The sequence below is a fragment of the Crinia signifera genome, chromosome 4 (genome assembly GCF_055691185.1).
Source record: "Crinia signifera chromosome 4, ASM5569118v1, whole genome shotgun sequence".
In the NCBI taxonomy this organism is placed as follows: domain Eukaryota; kingdom Metazoa; phylum Chordata; class Amphibia; order Anura; family Myobatrachidae; genus Crinia; species Crinia signifera.
The window spans coordinates 181382490-181410255 of record NC_139220.1 but is presented as its reverse complement, the minus strand read 5'-3'; the positions used below and the strand labels follow the sequence as shown (position 1 = coordinate 181410255).

Below are 27766 nucleotides of genomic sequence, written 5' to 3'. Positions count from 1 at the left end.
GCCGGGATGCGCCCCGCCCCTGTCGCCGTAGCTGCGTGCTGAGCCTGCTCTCACAGGAAGCCTAACAGGCCATGTGACTACTGCTATGTGATTGGTTGCTAATTGTCACCATTCTCTCTCCGCATTGGCTGCCTAACGTTTTCAATCTGTCCTGCCAGAGACCGGCATGGCGGCTATCGGTGTACATTTGGGCTGCACATGTGCCTGTGTGGCCGTGTATAAGGTGAGGGTCTGCTATTGGCTATTGTTTACTGTTGGTATGTTAGGTTCTCATACTTTATATGTGTCTAACACTAAAGGTGGGAGCATGTATACTGTGATGTTTGTGGCTTCACGCACTGCAGAACCTTTAGTTGTCGTCTAGCCTATCTGATTTCTCGCTCTATAGGGGAACAATTCATTTGATGGCAGCGATGTGCTGCACATCGCGACCACTAAAAAGGGTGGATAGTGAACCAATGGAGAAGTTGCTCATAGCAACCAGTCAGCTTCTGCTGATCATTTTATAGAATATGCTTGATAATTGATACCCTGAAGCTGATTACTAATGGAACAAACACAAAAAGGATTATTCGGCAGATCATTACAGCTGATGGGGGTTATTTATTTTATTTATTTACAGTTTCTTATATAGATTATTATTCTGTTGCGCTTTACAATTGGATCCTTAATCAGAATCAGCTTTATTGGCCAGGTATACTAGGAATTAGAATTTGGATTGCTGTACGGTAACAGTTCAACAGTGACAGTACAGATATGCATAACACATACAGGTATACGCTAGATGTACCTCGGGGGATTATAGAGGCTGGGCAGCACAGCGCCTAGGCAGCCATCAGCAGCGCCGCTAGTCATTGCAACAGCCAGGCAGGTAACAATACAAGCAGAGACAGTACAGTTATGACATAGGGAACATATACCTGCTGAGCAGCCCAGTGCCTATGCAGCCAGGCAAGCAGCGACAGTACAGTTATCACACCGGGAACACATTCCAGCCGAGCTGCACAGTGCCTAGGCAGCCATCAGCAGCGCCACTGGTCGCCGCAACGGCCAGGCAGACAACACTACAAGCAGAGACTGTAAAGTTATCACACCGGAGAATACATACCCGCCAAACTGCACAGCGCCTAGGCAGCCATCAGCGGCTCCACTGGTTATTGCAGCAGCCAGGTAGGTAACAGATAAGCAAAGACAGTACAGATATAGATTGCTGTACAATGTACGAGACAGGGGAGAAACGGGTTTACATATGGCTGAGTGCACAGTTCCAAGACTGCAGCCATTTGCGGCACCATCTTTATCATGCTACTCACAGCAGCAGAAGGGCTCCACAGGCCATCTTCCCTACAGCACACTGCAGGATGGATCCTAAGACTGTAGGAGAGGCAGTGTGTCAGGGCCCTGGCTGGAGCTATGGGGGTGGGGGGAATGCAGGGATAGTGGGGTAGTCAGAAAGAGTCTGTGAGGCCAGGAGTTGGAGTTGGGCCCCCCTGGGCCTGATGCAGAGCCATACCTCCTCTCCGTCGGTTTCTTCAGCAGGGCATGCTGGGTGTTTGCAGCTGGGGGTTCTGCTGTTCTATATGCGTGGGGTGGAAGGTGCCTCACCATGCCGCTGGGGGCCCTAGCGGGTGGGGCGCAGCATCCTGCCATTGCCTCTGGGGGGGGGGGGGGGGGGGGGGGGGGGGGGGGGGGGGGGGGGGGGGGGGGGGGGGGGGGGGGGGGGGGGGGGGGGGGGGGGCAGCGGCGCTGCCTTGTCCTGCACTGGGGGCTGCAGCTGCATCCTTGCCGGGGGCCGTATCCTGGGCTGCAGCCACGTCTTGTGCTCTGAGTTGGGGGCCTCCTCCGACCTAAAGCTTTTAGTAGAGTTCTATACCATTCTGGTGTGTGTAACCTCACAAGATGCAACAACAAAACCTTTTTTAATAAGATATCGATTGTTATATTATAATAGGGTACTTATGTATTATCTGGGCTTCCATGTTAAATGCACCCCATTTTTTCATACCCCTTCTATCCAACTACGCATGGAGTTGATTTTATATAGTGTGGCGAGCGCAGCGAGCCACCGTGCCCGAAGCGTGGCGAGGGGACGCAGTCTCATAAGAAAAACAGATATTACATAAGTACCTATAATAGATACTATTTGAATTTACACTTGTGGCATTTCCCTGAACTTAAATTGCTTCTGCATATCTCCCAACTGTCCCTTTTTTGGGGGAAACCTTCCTATGTCCCGCCCGGGGCCAGCAGTGTCGTCGTCTCCCCCCACTCCTGGGAGGTATGCTTTTGTGATTGTGTGCAAGTATTGATTTAGTTTGTATGCATAAACAAAATGTGTGAGACATTAACCTTTTATCTGTTTCCAGGATGGCCGTGCTGATGTGGTGGCCAATGATGCAGGTGACCGAGTCACACCTGCTATTGTTGGATATTTGGAGAATGAAGTGGTAAGATTTTGCCCCATAAATGTATTCACAGCTGTCCATTAATAGATATTGTGCAACATCGTATTTATTATGATCCAGACCTTGTTAATATGCATTCTCCCCCTTTTTTCTATATAGATTGTTGGCCTTGCAGCAAAACAAAGCAGAGTTAGGAATGCAGCAAATACCATTGTGAAAGTGAAACAGATATTGGGCAGGAGGTAAGCTAGTTTATAGTTTACTGTTAGGTTATTTATCGTTATGGATTACTTTTAGGGTATAGACCAGGCATTCCCAACCACGGTCCTCAAGGCATACCAATGGGATTCAGTGTAAATCCCGGCGGTCGGGATCCCGGCGTTCAAAATCCCGACCGCCGAAATCCCGACACTTTCTCCCTCCAGGGGATCCCGACTGCCAGGATTTAATACTGAATCCATACCAACAGTGCAGACTTTAGTGATATCCAGGCTTCAGCACAGATGGTTTAATCAGAATCCCTCAGATACTAATTAAGTCACCTGTGCTGAAGCCTGGATATCTACAAAACCTGCACTGTTGGTGTGCCTTGAGGACTGTGGTTGGGAATGCCTGGTATAGAGTATAACTGTGTAGTCCCACCATATTATGCTTTACAAAGTGTATTGCTTCATCTATTTATTAACTAGTGTTCACTCTAGGATATCTCACAACTTACACTCCATTCTTAGTAGAGGTGGGCAGTGTGTCAGGGTGTTATGCAGCTGGAGCAGGTGCTTTCATCAGAGGAGGTGAGCTGTCTGTCAGCGTGGCGGGGGACGGCATGTCAGCTCTTCCACATTGTTTAATGTAATGCCCCCAGTACTCCTGCTTATAAATTTAATGCCAACAGTAGTACACCTTTCAATGTCCCCCAAAAGTGGCACTTACATTTTGTTCCCAGTCCAGCTGGCCGCCCTACATTCGCTGCCTTCACTGCTGCTGTGGTGATGGGAGGAGAGCAGAGCAGCTACACAGAGTAGAGATGTGCTGCAGCTGTCGGAGGGGGAGTGGGGGAGAAAAGAGGCAGCTTCCCCACTCCATGCTGCTGCCAGCGGGTGGGGGGGTCCATCGCCAGAGGGACGGGGTTGGTGGGAGAAAGAAGGAAGAAGCTGCTTCTGCTCCCTGGTGGGATGGGAGGCAGCTTCCGTCTTTTCGGCGGGGGCACAGTGCGGTAACAGACCAGGACACCTGCCGCTACTCCAGCCTACACGGGAGTCCACGCTCCGGAGGTGGATTCCTGGCCGACACATGTCTATGTACCGGGGCAGCACGCACAATTTGGGCACATCATTCAAAAGTGGCATCTGCCACTGTTGCGGGCATGTCCCAACTACGGAGATGCTGGGCTTCCTTACCAGTATATTTTTGGAATGTGGGAGGAAACCAGAGTACCAGGAGGAAACCCACACAAGTATGGGGAGAATATACAAACTCTGCACAGTTAGGGCCATGGTGGGAATGGAACCCATGACCTCCGTGCTCAGAGGCAGTAATGCTAACCATTACACCATCCATACTGCCCATTCACATCAGACCATAACCCATTAGTTCTTCTAGGCTAAATTGTCCAACAGATAGTTGGTTAGTTCCCTGGGTAAAAAACAAATCCATTACAGAATTCTAGGAGTCAGCAATACTAACCACTGTGTCACCATACCTAACAGGATATTTGGCTGTAAGTTTTACATGTTCTAATGGAATATTTTTTTAGATTTTACCTACTCAACTTACACTTGCTCATGGCAAGCATGTAGTCAGATAATAGAGGTGGCCCTACTTGATTATAGCCCAGCATTCATTTAGCTATTACAGTTGGAGCCACTCTCAACTTTGTAACTTAGGTCATGGTCACCATGGCTATCCTATTGTTCTCAGCAGAAATACAATATATAGAACAATACAGTAGGGGATTAGCAGAGTAATCCTATTAATGGGCTAAATGAGGAGGGCTCCATCTGTATATAGAGAATGTATTTAATTTTGTCATAATCAAACATTATGGTTTAAATATACTCATTAGCGCAGTGGTTCCCAAACTTTTTTTAATCACGGCGCCCTAGAGCATCAAAATGTTTTCAAGGCACCCCTAGGCCAAATGCTTCTTATTGAGAAATTTAGAAAAAAAAATGTTAAATTAAGTACATTGGGGCAGATGTATTAAGCCTTAACAAGAGATAAATGCAAGGATGATAAAGAGAGATAAACATCCAGCCAATCACCTGCTAACTGTCATATTACAGGCTGTGTTTGAAAAAAGTCAGTAAGGAGCTGATTGGCTGGACATTTATCTCTCTTTATCACCCTTGCATTTATCTTTTGTTAAGGCTTAATACATCTGCCCCATTGTGTGTATATGTCACAGTTATGTGGTGAGGGACAGGATGTGCTCCTGTTTGTCCACATATATTATGATTGGCAGCCACTAGCACTGCTTTTTCCTGTTACATTGACCATTAATAATATGAATTGATCCTGGTCCTCCAACCCAAGGCACCCCTGTAAGTGTCCTGAGGCACCCCAGGGAGCCTAGGCACACAGTTTGGGAACCACTGCATTGGCGTATTCTTTTTCATACATATTTAATTAAGCGCAATTGTATTTGTACCTGTAATATGGATAAAATAACAGCCGTTATGTAAGTCTTGCTAATGTATATTTTTTTATATGCATAATAACTTCTCAGCTTTGAAGACGCACAGGCCCAGAAACACATCTCTGAAAGCAAATGTTCAGTAAGTAGACTATTGCTGTTGTTTTTAATGGTTCTAGTAATCCTAACTGTTTCCATTCTCATTAGAGGTTAATTTCACATTATTCTGAAAAGGAAAAGAACTAAGAGGCAGAACGCACAGAACTGTGACATTGGGGCTATAATGACATATCCCTATGTCCATGTTGGCCTAGTGCATGTTGACCTTTTTCATACGTTGACCTATTGATTGTCAACGTAATGATCCACAGCCACTGTACCTATAGATTAGGTATGATTTGGGGTGTTTGAAAGCAAGGTTTTGGTCCAAGTGCTGAAACTCATACAAATTAGAGATGGAGATGATCGGGTCCATCAGAGGGGATTTTTTTTTTACTTTGCCATTTTTAATTTGCACCACAGTAAAAAAAAAATTTAAATTTTTATGAAATGCAACATTTTTTTTTTCATTTCTTCTTCATCTACCCATCTTGTGTCCCTGATACAGGATGGGTATCAGGGACACAGGATGTAGAGTAGGTATTGAAGGCAATGTATGCCATTACTATGTACTATGGATGCTAAATAGACTGAGGTATGGTACACGATATTAAAATGTCTGAAGCATTCCACATGGTACTGGTTATGTCACTTGTGCGCTTCTCCCTTCACGGCCGTGTGACAGACACACCACATGGCAACAGCAGACCGTCTTCCTTTGCAGTTGCTTAAGCATGGTAGGTGGGCGCAGCTGGCATTGGGCTAGGCAATGTGACTTTAGATGTACCACTGCACACAGCTGGGCAGTGTCTCGCCACCTGCAAGTGCTCAGCGCTGCCTGGCATAAAAAAAAAAACACACATGCACTGACTAATCCCAGTCCTGGGCTTGGCCACCCTGACCCGTACAAATTACAAACAATTGTATAACAATGCAGTGTTCCTCTGTGCTTTATGTAGGGTACACAGCAGAAAGATCATGATAGTGAGCAGGTCGTGAGATGACCATAATACGATGGTCGCACAATCTGCATACGATCCAATCATGATCTGTGCCCAGTTGAAGGGATCGTTTTCAAATCCTGACTGCAGCATGTAGGTTCTGTAAAATGACCAAACGACCAGTGGGGACACGCAGTGGATCCTAGTCGTATCTAAAACATGCCCAATTTTACATACAGTCGGTCAAGATTGTATCGAAATTGGGGGAATTGAGGCCAAATCATTCTGCTGTGTACCCAGCATTGCTTAAAATATGGGAAGTGTTTGACACCCAGACCTATTGCCCCCAGCAACAGTAGTCTTTCAGTACATGTAGAAAGATACTTATGATGATCGTATGTAGCTACAGTTTAACTGACAATCATGAGTAATTATTGTCAGTTAACTAGTAATAGCTCTCATTTGTCCATCTATTTGCAGGGCTTGTGCTGCAACAATAGAAGTCTAGGATTCTCAGACATCTTCAAAGCATGCTAAAAGGCTACCAATTAGTAACACAAGCAATATGCAAGTTGGATAGTTACAAATTAGTGTTTTTATTTTTTTATATATATTTTTGTTTTGTTTTTTTGGGCTAATAATCAAATACAAATCTGGTATAAATAGATTTTATTTTATAGTTTTCTAGATTATCTTGTGGTTGTTTTATAGTTTTTATGTAATTTCAGGTAGTTGAGAAAGGAGGAAAGCCCAAGTATGAAATTGATACTGGAGAAGCTGTAAAACTTGTGAGTCCAGAAGATGTTGCGAAACTGATCTTCAGTAAAATGAAAGGTACATATGGCCTGTTTTTGCCTTGATTTTGTTGATCAGCTGTATTTTTTTAAAATTTTTTATACTGATTACTTATTCTGTATTATTGCTTAGAGACTGCCCAGTCAGCTTTGGGGTCGGACATCACTGATGTGGTTATAACCGTTCCTTTTGATTTTGGTGAAAGTCAGAAGAAATATCTTGGGTAAGAACATATCCAGTGTAAACACTGTGTAATATTGTGCTGTTTCGGCTGTAGAGTTAAGGATTTTTGTGTGTACTCTTGAGGTAAGGAAAAGTCTATTCATCAAAAAAAAAAAAATCAGTTTGACATACAAAATCTAAAACTTTATTGGAAGCATGCAAATAGCTTCTTTACCATTAAAGTGTGTCCAGAAATGATCTCTCTGAACTTAGTACAAGTTGAGTATCCCGTATCCGTGTATCCATTATCCGAATTATTCCAAAAACCGTAGCTTTTGGAATAATTCGATTTTTTTTTTTTTTTTTTTTTTTTTTTTTTTACCCCCCTAACCCTCTTTTCATACTTACCAAGTCTTAATAAACTTGCTTTAAAGAGATTTCCTCTTTGTTTTTATTCCTTTATATACGTAGGAAAAAAGAGGATTAGGTTTTCTAGGTGAAATATAGAATTAAAATTGTTTACATTTAGACATGGTGCTCATACAAGGAAATGAAATGAGAGGGTGTAGATGAATAGAATGTTTAAAACAAAAGAATGTTAGAGCCCATAGTCTGCTGCGCTTGATTTGATTTTCTCAATGTTATGGTTTTATTACAGGTGTTCCCTGGGTCTTATTGTGTCTATGCACCGTTGCCTATAATTGGCTTATGCCCAGCTACCTGTTAAATGTATCTGGTGCAGGAGTGTAGGCTGATATTTAGTATTGCCAATATTGTTGGCTTTTTTAATTCAGCATGTTCCTTTATTTCAGAGGTAGGTGTGTGTACTGGTTATTTTTATAGTTGGGGTTATGTCACCTCCTTAGATCTTTAGAGGTTCTGTTTGCCCCAGTTGGTCGTTATTGTATCAGGGTTTTTAGTATAAAGAGTTTTGGAAAAGGAATTCTTTTAGTGGAATTCTGTGTATAGTTTTTACTTATATTTATAGCCTTTAGGCTTTGATTTTAATATTTATAGGTTTACACAGTCACTTTAGTGGGTCTATCACTATTTTCCCTCAATGTGTATTCTGACGCCGCACTGAGGGTCCCTGCCTAGACCGGCAGTTGGAGCCCTGTTGCGGTTTTTAATCACAGATTTATTGGGTTTTTATTACAGTGATTCTCCCACCAAAATTTCACATGCATATATCTGTTGTTACTTATTTGCACATATTATATTTGAATACTTATTTGGCGCTTATTTGCAGGTTTTGGCTGGTATATTGTGTATTGTTCTTATAGATTGTATCATTTGTTACCACATTGTATCATTTAATGATCATTTAATACTACGGGCTCTAACATTCTTTTGTTTTAAACATTCTATTCTTCTACACCCTCTCATTTCATTTCCTTGTATGAGCACCATGTCTAAATGTAAACCATTTTAATTCTATATTTCACCTAGAAAACCTAATCCTCTTTTTTCCTACGTATATAAAGGAATAAAAACAAAGAGGAAATCTCTTTAAAGCAAGTTTATTAAAAGTTAAATTTTATTATATACCCAGATTACAATACAGTGAAAAACATAAATAAACAGTGTGCACTCTAATAGCGTAACGTCCTTTCCTGGCACTACTCTCTGTGCTATCACAGTCTTCTGTATACTCCCAGTTACCTTGAGTGGCACCCCCGCAAGTGAACCATAATAGCGGGCAACACGGGTCCATAAATAAAACGAATAACGACCCATTTAGAGTGTGCAGACAAATTCCCTACCCGTCCTCTCCTTGATGCTTACCAAGTCCCAGGGCATCTTCTCCAGGGCCTCCAGCGGTCCCAGGAATGCATTAGGCGAGTGTACGCGCGTGCCGCTGATGTCATCGGTGCGCGCGCACACCCACGCAATGCATTCCTGGGACCGCTGGAGAACCAGAGAAGATGCCGGAGGCCTGCTGTGGACGCCGAGGGACCACCGGACACCATCAGGGGACAGGTAAGTAAGCCTAAAAATTTTTTTCGAAAAACCGAAAAAATCCCCTATCCGGAATGCTCATGGTCCCGAGCATTTCGCATAAGGGATACTCAACCTGTATTCAGAAAACCTTTCCAGTCCTCTGATACAGAAAGGAACCCCTGCTTTGCAAGATCTAGTTTTCCTGTGGAATGTCCACCTCTGCAACCACTGCTGTCCTCCTTTTTATATCTGCATTGTCTTGGCATTCCTCAAGTCATAAAGTCTCTCCTTAGCATTATAACAGGCACAGGGTTTGTTATAGCGACTTCTGCTCGGTTGAGTATGCGCAATGAAATTCATACCCCCATAGAGCGAATCATTTCGAAGTTGCAACATAAATGCAGCTGAAATCTCCCCAAGCTCAGTCACTATCTGCAGTAAAAAAAAAAAACAGAAACCTATTTCCTCATGGTCTGTTTATTATGAAATTGGAGAAAACGTGGACAAATGTAAAACTCCAGAGATTTACTTATTCCGTACCATCACTAGACCTTTCCCTAAAACTCTTTCTAAAAAGTTCAATCATCTACTATCTAATAAGTTCAATTGGTCTCCCTAAAATACTGACCTTTCTACTCACGTCCCTGTCCACTAGAGGGGGTATCTCTAGGTGGTATCAACATCTGCTTAGAGTAATTCAGAAAGGGAGGTTTCCCGCACAGGCCAAATGGTTAAAAGACCTGCCTAACTTTTTTTAATGACGCAGTCTGGGAAGATATCTTCCAGTCATGTTTTATGATTTCCAAATGTATAAATCACTTAGAAATGTATTATAAGCTGGTTCATAGATTATATTATACACCGGAGCATCTACATAAAATATGGCCCAATGATTCTTCTAGTTGCTGGAGAAACTGCGGAATGGTATTCCTTCTCATTTCTAAAGTGTTAGACATAGTTATTCCAATGGACCCCCTATTGGCCTTATTTCACTACATCCCTACAGAGATGCCTGGAGTCGATAAGTACCTCCTGGGACATATCTTAATAGCTACAAAAGCTGCCATTGCTCAAATGTGGAAGTCAAGTCGTAGTTCCCAATATATTAGTGATTGAAAATAATGTGAATAAACACTTTGGAGGTATGCAATCTGGGATCACGGTTGTCGATCACCGCCGACAGCTGTGATCCTGACCTGTTTGCGGTCAGATCGACCGCATAACGACAGACGGGATTCATTGTCCCACCTGCCGATGGGCACAAAGGGGGTGTGGCCGCAAAAACGGCCATGGATTGTCAACAACCTGACCGCTTCTGAAGTCGGGCCTGTTCTGCCGTGAGCCCGCATCAATGCTAGCGTTAATGACAGCATTGAATAGGGAGCCACCGCTATTTCCCACGTCGGAAATAGCGGCGGCACATTGCATACCCCCCCCCCCCCCCCGAGTCTGAAACAGCAGAATGTAATGGCTCCACATCGGCTTTTTCCATGCCCATGAGGTGGTTTAGGTGGTCCCTATACAGAGAGAAATCGGGCCAACCCATTACTAGTGATACCCTTGTGGACCTGTCCACTCTTAGATCTCCTAACGCGAGCTCAAATGCTTCTGCTTTGTAGTGCTCATAAGTCTGCTATGTACTGCAGTTATTATTATTTGTTAGTTTCATATTGTATACCTGTTGTGCGCCACCCCCCCATGTCTTCTCCTTTTTTCTGTACCTCTCCCCCCACCTATTGTGTTTTTTTTTCTTTTCTAACATGTTATTGATTTTATCAAATTCGAATAAAAATGTAATGTTAAAAAAAACACTCCAGAGATTTCTGTGTACAGATGTGTCCTTTTACTGTGTACATTACAGAACACAGATTGTGGCATTTGCAGGCATCCACTATCCATTGATGGGGATTTCCCCATTCGCTGACGATGGGTAGCGGATACCTACATATGCTGCGGCTGCATCGCGACACCACTATTATTCACTGCTATACACCGCAAAGATGTACTAGGACACATCTATATATTAGTGAATGTGTCCAACAGCTTCATTCACCACTTGGTAAACATATCTTCTATGCCAGTTATCATTCGGATTATTGATCTTTTAGACCCATTGTCCTTGAGCACTGAAGCACTCGAAAGGAATCATTTTCTGCTTATGTTGCATCTGAGGATTCATTTAGGATGTATTAAACCTAGGTCAATGATGAAATATACGAGGCATTTACCTGCCATTCTTCATACATTTGTACATGTTTAAATCCTTTGGCTGTTCACACATTTGACTGGTTGTTACCCCTGATACCCCTAACTAACAAGACAACCAAGAGCCAGCGTTGGCATCGTACATGAGAAAGTACTTGCTGTCCTTATCACTGTGAGTGCTCTAAGGTTTGCCAGCGATTTGCTAGCTCAGGAGGCAATCCATATGGGGAATATGATCCAACATTAGTTGATGTGGACATGAATTTCCCCTAGTAATAACCAAAGGATTAGTGGCTTTCAAATGGTTTTTAGGAAGTTCTTAATTTTTTTGAGGACATGGTAGGTTTTGAAGATCAAAATAATTAAAAGTACTAAAAATCTAAGTAATAAGTAGATGTTGGACCCTTGTACAACCACCAAAGCCGGGGCCACCATGAGTGTAAAGAACCCATGACTCACGCTTTATTTCTGTCTTCTGTACTTTTTAAAGTGGCAATAATTCAAAAGGCAATACTAGCTCTACATATGCGCCGTGGTCTTTATTTTTAGTGGTAATAACTTTTTTAATTTGACATTGTATAGTGCTTTGTAAGTTTGCACCATACCCACACTGTTATCACAGTGCAGAGAGACAAAAGAGTAATGTACTGGTTAAGCCAAATCCTTTTCATTCCACCTTATTTCATATATTTTGGTGGTTTGATCAGGGATAGCATTACAAAAATGCCCCCTGAATTCTGAGTTGCCAACTATAAAAGCCCATCTTCCCATTTCCCCCCTTTTTGCATTGCAGGGAAGCTGCTTCAGCTGCTGGGTTTAACATATTGCGTATGGTTCATGAGCCGTCTGCTGCTCTCTTGGCTTATGGAATTGGACAGGATTCACCCACTGGCAAAAGGTAAAATGGATTGTCCTCTTTATATAGATTATATTGCTTCTCATTTTTTTTTTTTTCTGTTTTAGAATATAAAATGTGTTTGCTTTTGGATGTGTATGACCTACAACATTACCAGACCATCTGTTGCCTCTAACATATTTTTTTTTTTTTTAAACTGTATGTTGTCTTTAAAAAGACAACATACAGATGCGTCCTCGTACATCTAGACTCAATGCACCATGCAGGGTGAGATGCTTGGCATGACTAAGCAGCCAGGTTCCGTGCAACTCAACTAACATTGGACATTTTTGGGGGGGCTGAAAATGCATCTTGGTTACAATGCATGTATTTCACACAAGGAGACACTTGTATACTGTGTGTGACTGAGTCTGTATACAGTTGGGAGCATAACAGAACTTGTATTGGGGGGAAAAAGCTGCGGCAGCTACTTTTTAGCACTTTGTGTACAGATTAAGGGGACCGTATTCAATGCGGGTGCAAGCGGCCGGCAAGGGGGTTAAACAGCGGGGATTTCCGAAAATCAGCGATCCTCGCTGTTTGACCCCATGCGCCGGCTGCTCTCCGTTTTTTTAACGTTCCGAGGAAATCCTCACTGTCACGGGACAGCGAGGATTCCCCCAAACAGCGAGGCTTGTGACTAATACAGGGAGCCCGCCACATTTTAGCCGCGGGTCTCCCTGCTTCTGCGGCAAAATACGCTGATTCCCCCTCACTCCAAAAACGGAGCGAGGGGTGAATCGACGTATGCGGGGGGTCAGTTGAATACTGACGGGGCGCTGCTCGCTGTCTCCGCCTGCCCCCGGCATTGAATCATGCCCAGAAATTCCATTGCACCCAGATACACAAGTTTCATACATCAAATTAATCAGCACAGTCTCCTCATAGGTCCTAGTCCTATTGTGCTGCGACTAAGACTTCTATTCTGCAAGGAAGACCCGACACTAGAAGATTTTTGTGCGATCTGGCAATCCAAGAAGGGATGTTTATAGTGACTGCAGCATATATATATATATATAAGGGCATATCTGTATAGGTGGTTTCCTATACTGTGGCTACAATCATGTGTTAACCTCACAGGGCACAGAGATGTTGGAGCCAAGCTCTTGTTAAGGCTTCTACTGCTGCTGTTTTTTATTTCTCTGAACTGTGTTTTTACCTTTAGTAATTATTTCTTCAGAATCCTTTTTTTTTCCTCCTCCCAGACTATTGGAATACAATTGGTATTAATGTATTTTTGTAAATTGATAAACATTTTAATGTACTTTTCTTAGAACTAATGCTTATTTTAGATTGTCTATTTAAAATCGCAATGCTTCATTTTGCTGTATCCCATTTATTTAAACAAGATATTTGATTGCAGCAATGTTTTAGTGTACAAGTTGGGTGGGACGTCATTGTCTGTCACAGTGATTGAAGTTAACAGTGGTATATATCGAGTCCTTGCAACAAAGACTTATGATGACATTGGAGGAGTATGTTTCACAGAAGCTTTGGCACAATATCTAGCATCTGAATTTCAGAGGTATGATTAATTTTTTTTGTTACAAAGGTAAAAATAGATCATATTTGTTTTTTACAAAGTTTGTTTTTTTGTTTTCGTTGTAACTTTAAATTTATACTTGATGTGGCAGATAACCAAAGACTAGATTGGTTGTAGTCCACTAGAGAGGAAGGATTTTAAAGTAAGATCAGGGATCTTTTGGTGATATCCGAGATGATTGGCTCAGGTTGGGTTTGAATTGGGGACTAGCATTTGCTTAAACGTAAAAGCAATTGATTGAGAAAAATGTACTAATGAAGAAAGGTGAAATGGAAACTCCTGAGTTAAAGCTTTGGTAGATTAGAGCATAAAGTACAAAACCAAATGGGCTGTGAAAGGAACAAGGACACAAATAAATGTGTGGGGTGTATATTTGGGTATGCCCTGGGAAGATGTTATATGTTAAAACGGATTGTGAGTCTTAAGAGACCTACACACGTGGAGATTTGCTGAGAGTTCTGAGCAATGCAAAATTGCTCATCATACAGTGATGTGTCAGTGCTGTGCGGTCTGTCAGGGCCTGTGTTCTCCGGGGACAACACTGGCCCTGACCGATTTAATATCCAGGATGCTGGATATTAATTGCCGGATGATAGCGAAGCACGGGGCCGGGCATCCCTATTGCTATGGCCCCTACACATGGAGTGATGCTGGGTTATTTTCTATGCGAACTAGTGGGATCGCTTTGAAAATGCCCCTAAATTGCTCCAAGTGTATGGGCCATAAGGCAGAGTTGAATCTGTGCAACCTATGTAGCTTGTTTTAGTGCTGCATATGCTCTAGAAACAAATCTACACAAGTATCATCCATGCAGAGTTGGACTACTTTCCTATTTACAGCTATAGAGATATAGCTGGGATGTAAGGGGTGAATTACCTGACCACAATGCAGTTCATGAAGACCTTACAGTTTGTTACTTTCAGGATTGGTACAGTAAGCCCACTCAGATGGCTCAAAGAAGAGTAGCCACCTCTCATTCTGTATTGGCCAGCATAGTTCTATCCGTACAGAGCACAGCAATTTATCATACCAAAAAAAGAAAATAATTGAAGTTTTAAATAACTTACATATATATTTGTTTTTGCTAATTAAAATAATTGGTGTATTGCTGAGCACTGCACACTGCACTAGAACTGACTGCTGAATTAACCAGTGTGTGATTCTGGAAGTTGAGGAAAGGCACACCTAAAAAGATGATAGAAGGGAATAGTTAAAGGCTGACAATGAAGTGAAACCGGCAACTTGACGTCCAGGATGGCTTTAATATTTGGGGAACTAGTTGTTCTGATTCACTGTGATTGTGTGTTGATGTGTTATTTAAGTATATAGATACTACCTCAGTTAAGTGCTTTGTTTAAATCAATAAGGAGATGCGGTACAATAATTTGTGGTCAACATGCTCAGGTGTTGACATTGACACCGAAAAAATCATGTCATCTTTTTCATTTGTCAACCTTTTGCTTGAGTTTGACCTTTTGCTGTTGACCTGGACATTGTCTGTGAGCTACCGCCACTCTTTGGTATTTTGGGGGTGGGGCAATTGTGAAGTGAAGTGAGAAGTGATGACTACAAATTGGTACAAGTTTTTTGGTTCCTGCGCACTGCTCTCGATTGGTCGGAGTTAGCTGCTTCACTTAACAGATGACCAGTCTGAGTAGGATTGTGGAATTAACGGCAGGTTAGTGCAGCGCTCCGCTCCTTGGCGTTGGGCAGTGGGCCATGAAATTCCTTTTCATAAACAACTATTACCTTAAGTGCTGTAGCTTTACACCTGGTGTATGCAGACCGCTCTCTCCTCCTCCTTATACGATCTGCCGATCATATATGGAGGAGAGAGCGGTTGGCTTCACTTCATGCACAGATTTTCCTTCACAGTCCATAGAAATGCACAGGACATCTGTGATTCTAAGCAGTCTTCGCACATTACCTAGAATTAATTGTCCTGTTGGACTGTCACAACAAACTACAGTTGTTTAAAAGATGACTTGTTTTGTAGGTCATACAAACAAGACATTAAAGGAAATGCCCGGGCTATGATGAAACTAATGAATAGTGCTGACCTTGCCAAGCATTCATTATCCACCTTGGGAAGTGCCAATAGTTTTGTTGATTCATTGCATGATGGAATTGATTTTGAATGCAGTGTTTCCAGGTAAGCTGATTGTTTATTGTTTTATCGGTATTCAGAATGTGTTTGTTGGCCTTAAATAAATGGATCCAAAACTTTTAAAATGCCTCAAAATGTAACTTACATATAAAATACAGGTCTACAGCATTTTGAGCTTTTATTGTGAATTGATTATACATTTGGCTATGTGTTGTATTAGTAGCATTTTATTGTAGATTTTCTGTTCTGTGGAAGTTGCTTTGGATGTAAATGTGATAACCTGTGTGTTACAGACTGCCTCTAAAGCTCAGTACACGCGCTACACAATGTATACCAAGCCAATATGTCTGCCCAACATTGGATCATGGGTACAATACAGAAAGATCTATTGAAGGATGGAAAGCTCACCATTCCATCCTTTATTAGTATACACCAGGTTGCGTGTGCTACCAACTACATATCTCTGGTATAGGAGATTTGTCAAGACAAATCATGCCAACTGTGCTCAAGTGTGTACCAGGCTTCAAACTCCCAGCCACCTGCTGGTACATTTACCCTCATAAGTTTTTTTTTTTTTTCCCTTTGTTATAAGCTTTTGCCAAAATTCTTGATAAGCTGCAGCTGGTGCCGGCCTATCAGGGCTAATAGGACAGCCCCTGGCAAAGCAATAGCCCATGATCAATTATGGTTCAGTATGTTTGTTTTCACAAATACATGAGTTGTAATAAAGATTTGTGTAATTCGGTCCATATGCTTGATATTATATGCTTTATATTTGATCATTGAGACACACACACACACACACACACACACACACACACACACTTAATTCAAGTTGTCTGTTGTGACTTTTCTTGCAGGGCTCGTTTTGAGCTCATCTGTTCTTCTCTGTTCAGTCGATGCATTGATCCGATTAAGATGTTGTTGGAACAAGTTGGATTTAACGCAACGGATGTGAATCAGGTGTGAACTTTACACTTTTCTCATTATATACATTTTTTTTCCATTTTATCCTAGTCCAATACCCCCCACCCCTACAATATTTATTAATCCCTAAAGACAAACACATGTTAATACGACTTGTTTATGGGACATGGCTTAATTTTAAGTGTAATGATTTAGTCATGTGTAAAAGCAGTGGTGTATTTTTAATGGGTGCAGTGTGTGTGTGTGTGTGTGTGTGTGTGTGTGTGTGTGGTGAACATGGGCCCGTGAGTCCATGCGGGCACACAATGCACCCTTTTGTTAAAATTTACCCCTTTCAGAGTCCAACAATGTTGGCAGCAGTGTTGCGGAAACCACCGGAAAAATGTCCACCACCTCATGCACAATAGAATGGGAGCCTTCTAATGCTTAGACTCTATAGTGCTGCGGGTGGAGAGGAGGGGGCACATATGCTGCTTCTCCTAAAACACCCCTGTATAAAAGATTCTATTTAACAGTTTCAACATGTCCAAGTGAGATTATTAACACAGATTTAGTTAAGTGCATCTGCCTGCCTGCACGATTGCATAGACTGCGAGCAGAGTCCGCTTTCTGGGAATTAATTATGCAGAGCTGCTGTAACCCATTCCATAGGGTCAGTTAATCAGTTAATTTTACAACACTCCCACCCACAACACAATAATATGTTAAGCAAATGAGAGGTAGGAACTGATTGGCTGGTTTGTTGATCACTCTCCACTTTATCATTTTTGAAGCTTGGTACATCTGGCCCTATATCTTTAATGATGCATGCTTCCGCAGGTCATTTGCAATGTCCTCCATCGGCCTACGGAGAATATCGCTAGGAGAACTGCAGCATGGCCCCGGGTCCCTAACCCCAACCCCACTCCCCTGTTGGCACGACATCGCTGGATACACATATTGTGTAATGTGTGCTTAACATTTTATAATGTCGAGAAAATATTTTTTTCTGGGTTCTCCAGCTTAATCAGTAAGTCCTGCACACTATTATGGTATTCCCATACACAATGGCAGTAGTGTAGTGTGTGTGGCTGTAGATCTCCAGCTGCCCACGTAGTGCTACAGATCATAATTCCTAATCCAAGCACATGGTTGGAGGAATGCTCTTTTTATTGTGGTTTGTTATTTTTTGCGATTTAAGTTCCTAAAAATGCCATCCGTAACCAGCAAAGTAAGGAAGGGTCACTATACCCTAAGGTGAAATACCATAGTGGCATATATACACACAATAGGTGCCCCAAGGCAAAAAGGTCCATCCAGGGGTGTAGCAGTTGCCCCCACAGCAAACCCAGCACCTCCAAGTCACCGCCGGATCTGTAGGGCTATTGCTACTCCACTGCATAGTGGCTTGGCTTTATTTTCACATGCTGTATTTTTATTTTTGGGTACTCTGGCGTTTCTGTATAAAGCAAAGCATTGCTTTTGGAGAAAGCCAATATATGCTTTATAATTCCTAGTCCTTGTCATGTGTCTGGCTAGCAAGCAAAATGCAAACATATGATATCCTCATACATGACAGATCTAGAGAATGAATGTGTGTTGGGGTAAAAAAAAACTACTGAATGGGGTCATGAAGTGGCCATTTAGATTAATATATTTAGAATTGTGTTCACGTTTAACAATGGTTTATCTTTTCTTGCATTGTAGGTAGTGTTATGTGGCGGGTCAGCTCGCATCCCAAAACTACAGCAATTAATTATGGACTTATTTCCAGAGGTGGAACTGTTAAATAGCATACCGCCAGATGAGGTCATTCCCATTGGTGCTGCCATAGAAGCTGGAATTCTACTGGGCAAAGACAGTCTATCAACAGAACTAGATACCATTACCATTGAGTGCTCTGCCAGTGACATTTTCGTTAAGGTTTGTTTTACAGGAAACTTGTGGTATCTAATGATGTGGAATAAAAGTGTATAGCACAAGGAATAGATGGCCTTTATATGTGTACAATCTATCTCTCCATAAATGTGTCAGGTGACCTCAGCAAGCTCTGCGCCCTCCATCACATCCCCAACCACTCAAATCATCTGTCCCTTTGTGTGGATGGGGGTGTGTGTGCAGAGAATGCAGTGGGGGCTGGAAGGGGGCGTGCCGTTGGCTGTGGCAAAGATGTATGTGCAAACCGCAGAACTGTCTAGGTCATCATGCAAACCTAATATCATCATTATTGTCAGGGCCAGTTTTATAATTAATTCTGTCTCGTGAATGTAATGAATTAGCTTTTGTAGGTGTATGGTATTTAGCTTGGGCCTTCTCTTCACAGGAAGCTGATGAGACTGGAACTGAGAAGTTTACTATTTTACTACCGTCTGGAACGCCACTACCTGCTCGCAGACAACACTCCTTACAAGCACCTGGAAAGTTCACCTCTGTGTGTCTAGAGCTATATGAATCTGTTCAGAAATCTGGTGTATCGGACAACTGTAAATTTGCTCAAGTAAGACATGAATTAGTTCATCTTTTGGCCATAAATGATCAATCCTTTAATCCAGCTTATTCCTTCTCATAAGTCTATTCTTACTGCTTTGGAGTTTGCATAGAAGACCATCTCCAGTTACAGAATGCTGCCTATTTTGTTTCCTCCATCCTTCTTTTTGCATATGTGTAGACTGGCATTAGGCAAGAAATACCAGTAAAGAAGGAATGAAAGCAATGAAGTGTAACAAATGTAGATATATAAACAGTGAGACATTCTAGATCGGATTTAAGTAATGCCATAGTTAGAAGGTGCTGTTTTTTATATTGCACATTAATTATGCTGTTTTGTTTCACAATGTACTATTAGATTGCTGTATATGATCTGCATTTTTTGTTTCTTTACAGATTGTACTTAGGGATTTGCAAAAGAAAGAAAATGGAATTCATGACATAGTGACTGTACTGACAATGAATAGGTAATTTGTGTTCTTATGTCTCTGGGACCATACATGCTTAGAGATTGAGGCTCATTTAGAGTGTTCAAGAGTTCATTGGCTGCATGTACATTAACCACAAAATACATACAACGTATAATGAGCACTACACTCCCTTCTGTCGAGGAGATTCAGAGTAAACGCTGCTTACGTAGAGCGCACAATATTTTAAAAGACCCAACTCATCCAGCAAACGGGTTATTTGTATTACTACCGTCAGGCAGGCGGTTTAGGTGCCTACGGAATAGGACTACTAGGTTGAAGAATAGCTTTTTTCCAAGGGCTATTGTTAGTTTAAATCGGGAACGTAGCTTGGGTGGGGGGTTATTGGGTTTTTAGTATTCATTGTATAAATTGTATGGACTTCTGGTTTTTTATAGTATGGCTGTATACGGTTAGATGCTAAATTGAATTTTGTTGTCCTAAATTAGGATAATGACAATAAAGTTGTATCTAATCTGCTAGATGCAGGTCAGGGTGGATATGGAATTGTATGGTGCAGTCATGCATCTGTCTATGTTAGCAGTTTTGTACTGACAGTACACATAGGCCCTTATTCAGATCTGATCACAATACAAATTTGTTCTCAAAATGGGCAAAACCATGTGCACTGCAGGTGGGGCAGATGTAACATGTATAGAGAGAGTTAGATTTGTGTGAGTTATTTTGTTTCTGCGCAGGGTAAATACTGGCTGCATTATTTTTACACTGCAATTTAGATTTCAGTTTGAACACACCTCAATACCAGCAGATGAGCGGCAACCATCAGCAATGATGCTGGAGCGCGCAGCAGCGCTCGCTGCTCATTGCTGCCCTGTACGCACTGGGCGGCTTTCATGCTGAAAGCCGCTTAGACAAGAAAACTGAGTGGCTTTCACATGAAAGTCGCTTAGTGTGTACAGGGCTTCTGCCACACATTCTAGCTATGCCTGCATCTACTTTCGGTACTAAACAGATACATGCATTTTAGTCTTTTATTGTTTTTACCTACAGCCATTCCTTATGGATGAAATCCTTTTCTTATGATCTACTGGGTAGATGCATTCTTCAAAAATTGATTTTTTTGCTGTGTAAAGCTTATTGTCTCATTCCTCCCCATAGCTTTACTTAGCATAGAGCTTTCTTAGTGACAATAGCGTTGATCATCCAAACAATATGTACTTAAATTGTGGAGCCTCTTGCTTGTGCATCTTGATTTCTTTTTTATTTTCAAGAGGTTGTACAGATGTTCGCTTATCTTACTCCACCTCCTCTTCACTACCTCTGTCAGTCGGAGTCCCGCAAGACTCAGTCTTAGTTCCTCTGCTTTTCTCAATCTATACTTCCTCTCTTGGCAAACTCATCAGCTCTTTCAGATTTCAGTATCACTTCTATGCGGATGATACTCAAATCTCTCTATCAGCCCCAGAGTTGTCACCAGTGGTTTTGGTCTGAGTCTCTGAATGTCTCTCTGCCATCTCATCTTGGATGTCTTCTCGCCAACTCAAACTCAATATTTCCAAACAGAATTACTTCTATTCCCACCAGCCAAGAACAGTTACCATCCTGATGTCTCTCTAACAGTTGACAACTCGACAATCTACCCTGCCTCACAAGCTCGTTGCATAGGGATCATCCTCGATTCTGAACTGTCCTTTCTTTCCCACATTCAATCTGTCTCCAAATCATGTTACATGCATCTAAAAAACATATCCAAATTACAACCGTATCTCACAAAAGACACTACTAAATCTCTTATCCATGCACTCACTATATCCCGCATTGATTATTGCAATAGTCTCCTAACTGGTCTTCCCAAGAACAGACTCTCACCACCGCAATCCATTTTAAATGCTACTGCTAAGCTGATCTTCCTAGCAAGACGCTCATCGTCTGCTGATCCGCTCTGCCAGTCCCTTCATTGGTTGCCTGTATCTTACCGTATTCAATTTAAAACACTTCTACTTGCATATAAAGCTATTAACCATACTGCAGCAGCATATATCTCTCTGCACTTATCACAAAATATCTCCCATCTCGACCACTCCGCTCTGCACAAGATCTGCATCTCTCTTCTGCATGGATCACCAGCTCCCATTCACTATTACAGGACTTTCATCGGGCTTCTCCCATCCTATGGAATGCCCTTCCACGCACAATAAGACTCTCCACTAGCCTCCAAACTTTCAAGCGTTCCCTGAAAATTCACCTCTTCAGGCAAGCCTATTCTATTTAAGTTTTACCCATTGAGGCACTTATGTATTATTTAGCTTCCCTTCTGGACTTGTAACTTGGTGGGACTGCTATGCTATTACTGGTGCCTGTCCTTGTGTTTCCCTCCTATATCCCTATAGATTGTAAGCTTGCAGCAGGGCTCTTCTACCTCCAAGTCTGTCTGTTGTTACCCAGTTTGTTGTATCACTGTCTACTCTTGTAAAGCGCAATGGAATCTGCTGCACTATATAAGAAACTGTAAATAAATTACTGAAGCAGCATACACCATCACCAAACAACAATAATTATCTGTTCTACTCATTCCCAATATAAAATGACCCATAATTTAAGTTGCTTACAGCAAGCTATATAGGGTGGATTTAGGCTTCCTTTTGCTATGGAGGGCTGTTTTGTCTGTGTGGCATTGTGCTTTTAGGCATATCGATAGCTGTTCCTAATCCTGCAGCCATGACTCAGATTGCATATGATAAATCATGTGCAGAAGGACTGCATACAATGTACTGTATGTTATCCTAGCTGGCGGGTAGTTGCCGAGGTATTGCATGTGATATCTCAGCTAATTGTTTGGGGGCCTTAACATTTGTATGCTACATGCAAAATCAAAGCCAAAACCTATAAACCCACCCAAATATTGCTCTCTCTTTCTCCCTCGCTTTCTCTCTCTCGCTGTATGTTATATTTGCCCCACATGCAGTACAACATGGTTTTGTCCAATTGTGTGCTTGTAAATATGAATGGTATATGGTCGTTAGGTTGACAATAACTACCTTTTTGACTGTCGACCTTCCCAATGTTGATCTAATGATTTTGCCTAAGGTAGACATGTTGACCCTGTAGACCAGGGGTGGGGAACCTCAGGCCGTGGGTCGTATGCGGCCTTGTAGCTGTTCTGAGTGGCTTTGCCGGGAGTCAAGTACAGGGGAATTCTCGCGAGAGGTCGGTAGTTCTCCCGAGATTCCTCTTAATCAACAGCAGCCGGACACTGTAAGTCCTATTCAGCGCAGTCGCCGGAGCGTGGGACGCCTGCAGCAGGACAATTTATAAGAGAAATTTTTACATATGGCCCCTGAAGGCTTTTTTCCCCATACAAATGGCCCTTGGCACAAAAAAGGTTCCCCACCCCTGCTGTAGACCTTGGGTTAACACTTAAAAAGGTCCACATGCCTAAGGCCAGTCAACCCAAAGACCCATACCCATATGAATCAGACCCTTAGTTAGAATTACTGTCAAGATACCCTGCTCCCATCAGATTAAGTGTTTTATTCCCGCAGGGGTGCAGCTGTGTTGGGCTCACTGTTTTGAATGCTTGAAAACAACCTTTACTATGTTAACAGGCTTTAATTATCTCCTATATATTTGGCTACATCTGTCACTCAAAGTGGGTGTCTGTGTCTATAACGCTCTGTTCCTGGACTTTCCTCTTAATGTTTGATTGCCTTCATCTGTGCTGAACACCTTTCTGAGAAATTAACCTGTTTAAAACAGGTGATGGCAATCATACATTAAGGGGAAGTCTAGAAACAGAGCATTGTGTCCCTCCTGGAGAGGGTCATGTTGGGAGGTATGTGACAGAGAACCAGCCCAGTGAGCCCACAGACAGTGCCAGACACCCACTGCCTTCCCATGTTGCCCAGCACTGCTACTCCACAGCCACCAGGTGAGCGCCCCCCTCCCGCGATTTGCGGCAAAACCTCCCCCCCCCGCGCGCCCCACCCCCTCCCGCGATTCGCGGCAAAAACACCCGCTCCCCCGCGACCCCCCCTACCGCGATTCGCAGCAAAAACACCCCCGCGACCCCCCCTCCCGCGATTCGCTGCAAAAAGAACCCCCCCACGACCCCTCCCGCAATTCGCGACATAACCACCACCCCGCGACCCCCCCTCCCGCGAATCGCGGCAAACCCTCCCCCGTGACCCCCCCCCCCCCCCCCCCCCCGATTCGCGGAAAAAACACACACCCCCCCGCGACCTCCCTCCCGCGATTCGCGGCAAAAAGAACCCCCCCGCACGATTGGCGGCACCCCCCCTGCGACCCCCCTCCCGCGATTCGCGGCACCCCCCCCCCCGCAATTCGCAGCAGCCCCAGGATTAAATGGCACATGCAAAACACTGACATGGCTATGGTCGACAATGAAAAAGGTTGACATGAGTTTTTGAAGATTTATTTTTAATTTTTTTAATTTTTTCATATTCATTGTCATGTGTAGACATGGACACCAATGAAGTGGCACACTTATGTCAACATTTACATGTGTTGACCTTTCTGTGTTGATTTTTTCTTGTGGCGATTCGCGTCACACCCCCCGCAACCCCCCCTCCCGCGATTCGCGGCACCCCCCGTGACTCCCCACCTCCCGCAATTCACGGCAACCCCCCACCGGAACCCCTGTGAACCCCGCCCTCCCGCGATTCGCGGCACCCACCCCCGCGACCCCCCCTCCCGCAATTCGCGGCACCCCCCCCCCGTGATTCGCGGCAGCTCCAGAATTAAATTGCACATGGAAAACACTGACATGGCTATGGTCGACAATGAAAAAGGTTGACATGAGTTTTTGAAGTTTTTTTGTCATTTTTTGAATATTTTCATATTCATTCTCATGTGTCGACATGGACACCAATGAAGTGCCACACTTATGTCAACATTTACATGTGTTGACCTTTCTGTGTTGATTTTTTTCTTGTGGCGATTTGCGTCACACCCCCCGCAACCCCCCCTCCGGCGATTCACGGCAACCCCCTGCGACCTCCCGCAATTCGCTGCAACCCCCCACCGGAACCCCCATGAACCCCGCTCTCCCGCGATTCGCGGCACCCACCCCCCGCAACCCCCCCCTCCCGCAAATCGCGGCACCCCCCGCGATTCGCGGCAGCCCCAGGATTAAATGGCACATGCAAAACACTGGCACGGCTATGGTCGACAATGAAAAAGGTTGACATGAGTTTTTGAAGATTTATTTCATTTTTTGAATGTTTTCATATTCATTGTCATGTGTCAACATGGACACCAATGAAGTGGCACACTTATGTCAACATTTACATGTGTTGACCTTTCTGTGTTGATTTTTTCTTGTGGCGATTCGCGTCACCCCCCCCCCCCCCCGCGATTCGCGGCACCCCCCGTGACCCCCCACCTCCCGCAATTCACGGCAACCCCCCACCGGAACCCCTGTGAACCCCGCCCTCCCGCGATTCGCGGCACCCACCCCCGTGACCCCCCCTCCCGCAATTCGCGGCACCCCCCCGTGATTCGCGGCAGCTCCAGAATTAAATTGCACATGGAAAACACTGACATGGCTATGGTCGACAATGAAAAAGGTTGACATGAGTTTTTTAAGTTTTTTTGTCATTTTTTGAATATTTTCATATTCATTCTCATGTGTCGACATGGACACCAATGAAGTGCCACACTTATGTCAACATTTACATGTGTTGACCTTTCTGTGTTGATTTTTTTCTTGTGGCGATTTGCGTCACACCCCCCGCAACCCCCCCTCCGGCGATTCACGGCACCCCAGCACCCCCCTGCGACCCCCCCTCCCGCAATTCGCGGCAACCCCCCACCGGAACCCCCATGAACCCCGCTCTCCCGCGATTCGCGGCACCCACCCCCCGCAACCCCCCCCCCTCCCGCGATTCGCGGCAGCCCCAGGATTAAATGGCACATGCAAAACACTGGCACGGCTATGGTCGACAATGAAAAAGGTTGACATGAGTTTTTGAAGATTTATTTCATTTTTTGAATGTTTTCATATTCATTGTCATGTGTCAACATGGACACCAATGAAGTGGCACACTTATGTCAACATTTACATGTGTTGACCTTTCTGTGTTGATTTTTTCTTGTGGCGATTCGCGTCACACCCCCCCCCCCCCCCCGCGATTCGCGGCACCCCCCGTGACCCCCCACCTCCCGCAATTCACGGCAACCCCCCACCGGAACCCCTGTGAACCCCGCCCTCCCGCGATTCGCGGCACCCAACCCCGCGACCCCCCCCTCCCGCAATTCGCGGCACCCCCCGTGATTCGCGGCAGCTCCAGAATTAAATTGCACATGGAAAACACTGACATGGCTATGGTCGACAATGAAAAAGGTTGACATGAGTTTTTGAAGTTTTTTTTTTCATTTTTTGAATATTTTCATATTCATTGTCATGTGTCGACATGGACACCAATGAAGTGCCACACTTATGTCAACATTTACACCTTTCTGTGTTGATTTTTTCTTGTGGTGATTCGCGTCACACCCCCCCCACCCCCCCCCCCCCCCCCCGCAACCCCCACTCCCGCGATTCACGGCACACACACACCCCCCCGCGATTCTCGGCACCCCCTCCCGTGATTCACGGCACACCCCCCGCGACCCCCCCTACCGTGATTCGCCGCAACCCCCGCCCCCGTAACCCCCCTCCCGCGATTTGCGGCAACCCACCCCGCGACCTCCCTCCCGCGATTCTCTGCAATCCCTCCCCTCCCGCGATTCGCAGCATCCACCCCCCCACAACCCCCCCTCCTGTAATTCGCGGCACCCCCCGCGACCCCCCCTCCTGCAATTCGCGGCACCCTCCGCGACCCCCCCTCCCGCGATTCGCGGACACCTAAGTTGCAATACAGGGCATATTTCATACAATTCTAACCATATTTCTCATATACAAACGTTCACAAATTAAGGGGGCGCAGCCCCTTACGACGGTGTGAAGAGCGCCCGGAGGGCGCGATGAATCACCTAGTATACATTATACAAACCCAAGTAATGTATATAATTAAAGTAAAGAAAGATATATAATGTAAAATGAAACCTACACCATTTAAGCCTTCTTTATATTGTATATATGATTGTGATTATAGTTTGGATAGGTAAATTCCTAAAACTAAAGGTCCATACAAACTGGGTGATTTTTTTTTTTTTTTTACCCAGCATGTATGCAGACAGATGATGGGAAACATCGCTGGGCTGAAAAACGCTCAGTGCAATCACAATGTGCATTTTTAAACTGTTTTAGTGAATTACTTATTTTCACGGGGTGGGTGACTTTACGTAGCAAGATGCTATGGAACGCTGTCCACCCCGTCACTCATCTACTGGTAATACCAACAGACGAATGGCCGGGACAGCAATGATTTGGGAGCGCTCACTGCTCATCACTGCTCTGTACACATTGGGCAGCTTTCGAGCTGAAAGCACCTCAAACAAGTAAACTGCTTTCAGCTCAGTCGCCCAGTGTTTTTGGGCCTTAAGGGTATTCAGTGGGGCATTTATGAAATACTTGAGTAAACAGGTAATTCTTGTGTTGTTTCTAGAGCCAAATGAAGGAATGATGTCAATTGGTTATAATGTTTGCTTTTTTTTTTTCCAGAGAAGGATCATTACATGTAACTTGCACAGACAAAGACACTGGGAAGTCCGAAATGATCACAGTTGAAGAAGCGTCATAGCATTCTTGAAAGAGGATCAATCACATCTACATAACACAAAGGACAAGTTCAGTCATTTCCAATTATTAGCAACAATATTGTATACTTTATAGATCTTGAAAACATTAAAATATTAAGACATCCTTCATAATGGTTGTGGTTGATGTCTTCGGTCTTTTTGTTTGTATTGTTCCATATATGCTACAACATTGTCCCATACCTAACATGTCATCAAGCAAGTGAAACGTTTGTACTTACCTTTTCCGTATAAATATCATTATAGCTCCCACATGGGTATATGAGAGCCCACAGCCACTTTCAATTGGCATCCAAGGAGCATACGGTGTCATTTTCTGTGTAAGGGTAAAAGTGCCCCAAAACCATAAGCTTTGTAAAAGGTAAAGGATTGGTAAAATGTTTCTATATGCAAAATAATTATATTCTGTAATGGTCTCAGTGGTAAATCCAAATATTTTAAAGCAAAAATGCAGGGACCCAGTACGGAACCACTGACACACTCCTCCTAAGAAATAATTGT

General features: G+C 43.7%; 1 protein-coding gene across 1 annotated transcript; it reads left to right on the top strand.

Moving 5' to 3' along the window:
* Nucleotides 1-27379, top strand: HSPA14 (heat shock protein family A (Hsp70) member 14). The gene is made up of 14 exons (XM_083183104.1): nucleotides 1-223; nucleotides 2367-2447; nucleotides 2565-2647; nucleotides 5131-5179; nucleotides 6806-6911; nucleotides 7005-7095; nucleotides 11974-12078; nucleotides 13439-13600; nucleotides 15615-15770; nucleotides 16586-16688; nucleotides 18339-18554; nucleotides 18955-19128; nucleotides 19515-19585; nucleotides 27171-27379. The coding sequence occupies exons 1-14, from the start codon at nucleotides 167-169 to the stop codon at nucleotides 27247-27249; spliced, it is 1533 nt and encodes a 510-aa protein (XP_083039230.1). The 5' UTR covers nucleotides 1-166; the 3' UTR covers nucleotides 27250-27379.
* Nucleotides 27380-27766: the final 387 nt, after the last annotated feature.

Coding starts and splice junctions, on each gene's coding strand:
- HSPA14 (XM_083183104.1), top strand. CDS start 167: ATGGCGGCTATCGGTGTACATTTGGGCTGCACATGTGCCTGTGTGGCC. Junction 224..2,366: donor CCTGTGTGGCCGTGTATAAG/GTGAGGGTCTGC, acceptor ATCTGTTTCCAG/GATGGCCGTGCTGATGTGGT. Junction 2,448..2,564: donor GATATTTGGAGAATGAAGTG/GTAAGATTTTGC, acceptor TTTTCTATATAG/ATTGTTGGCCTTGCAGCAAA.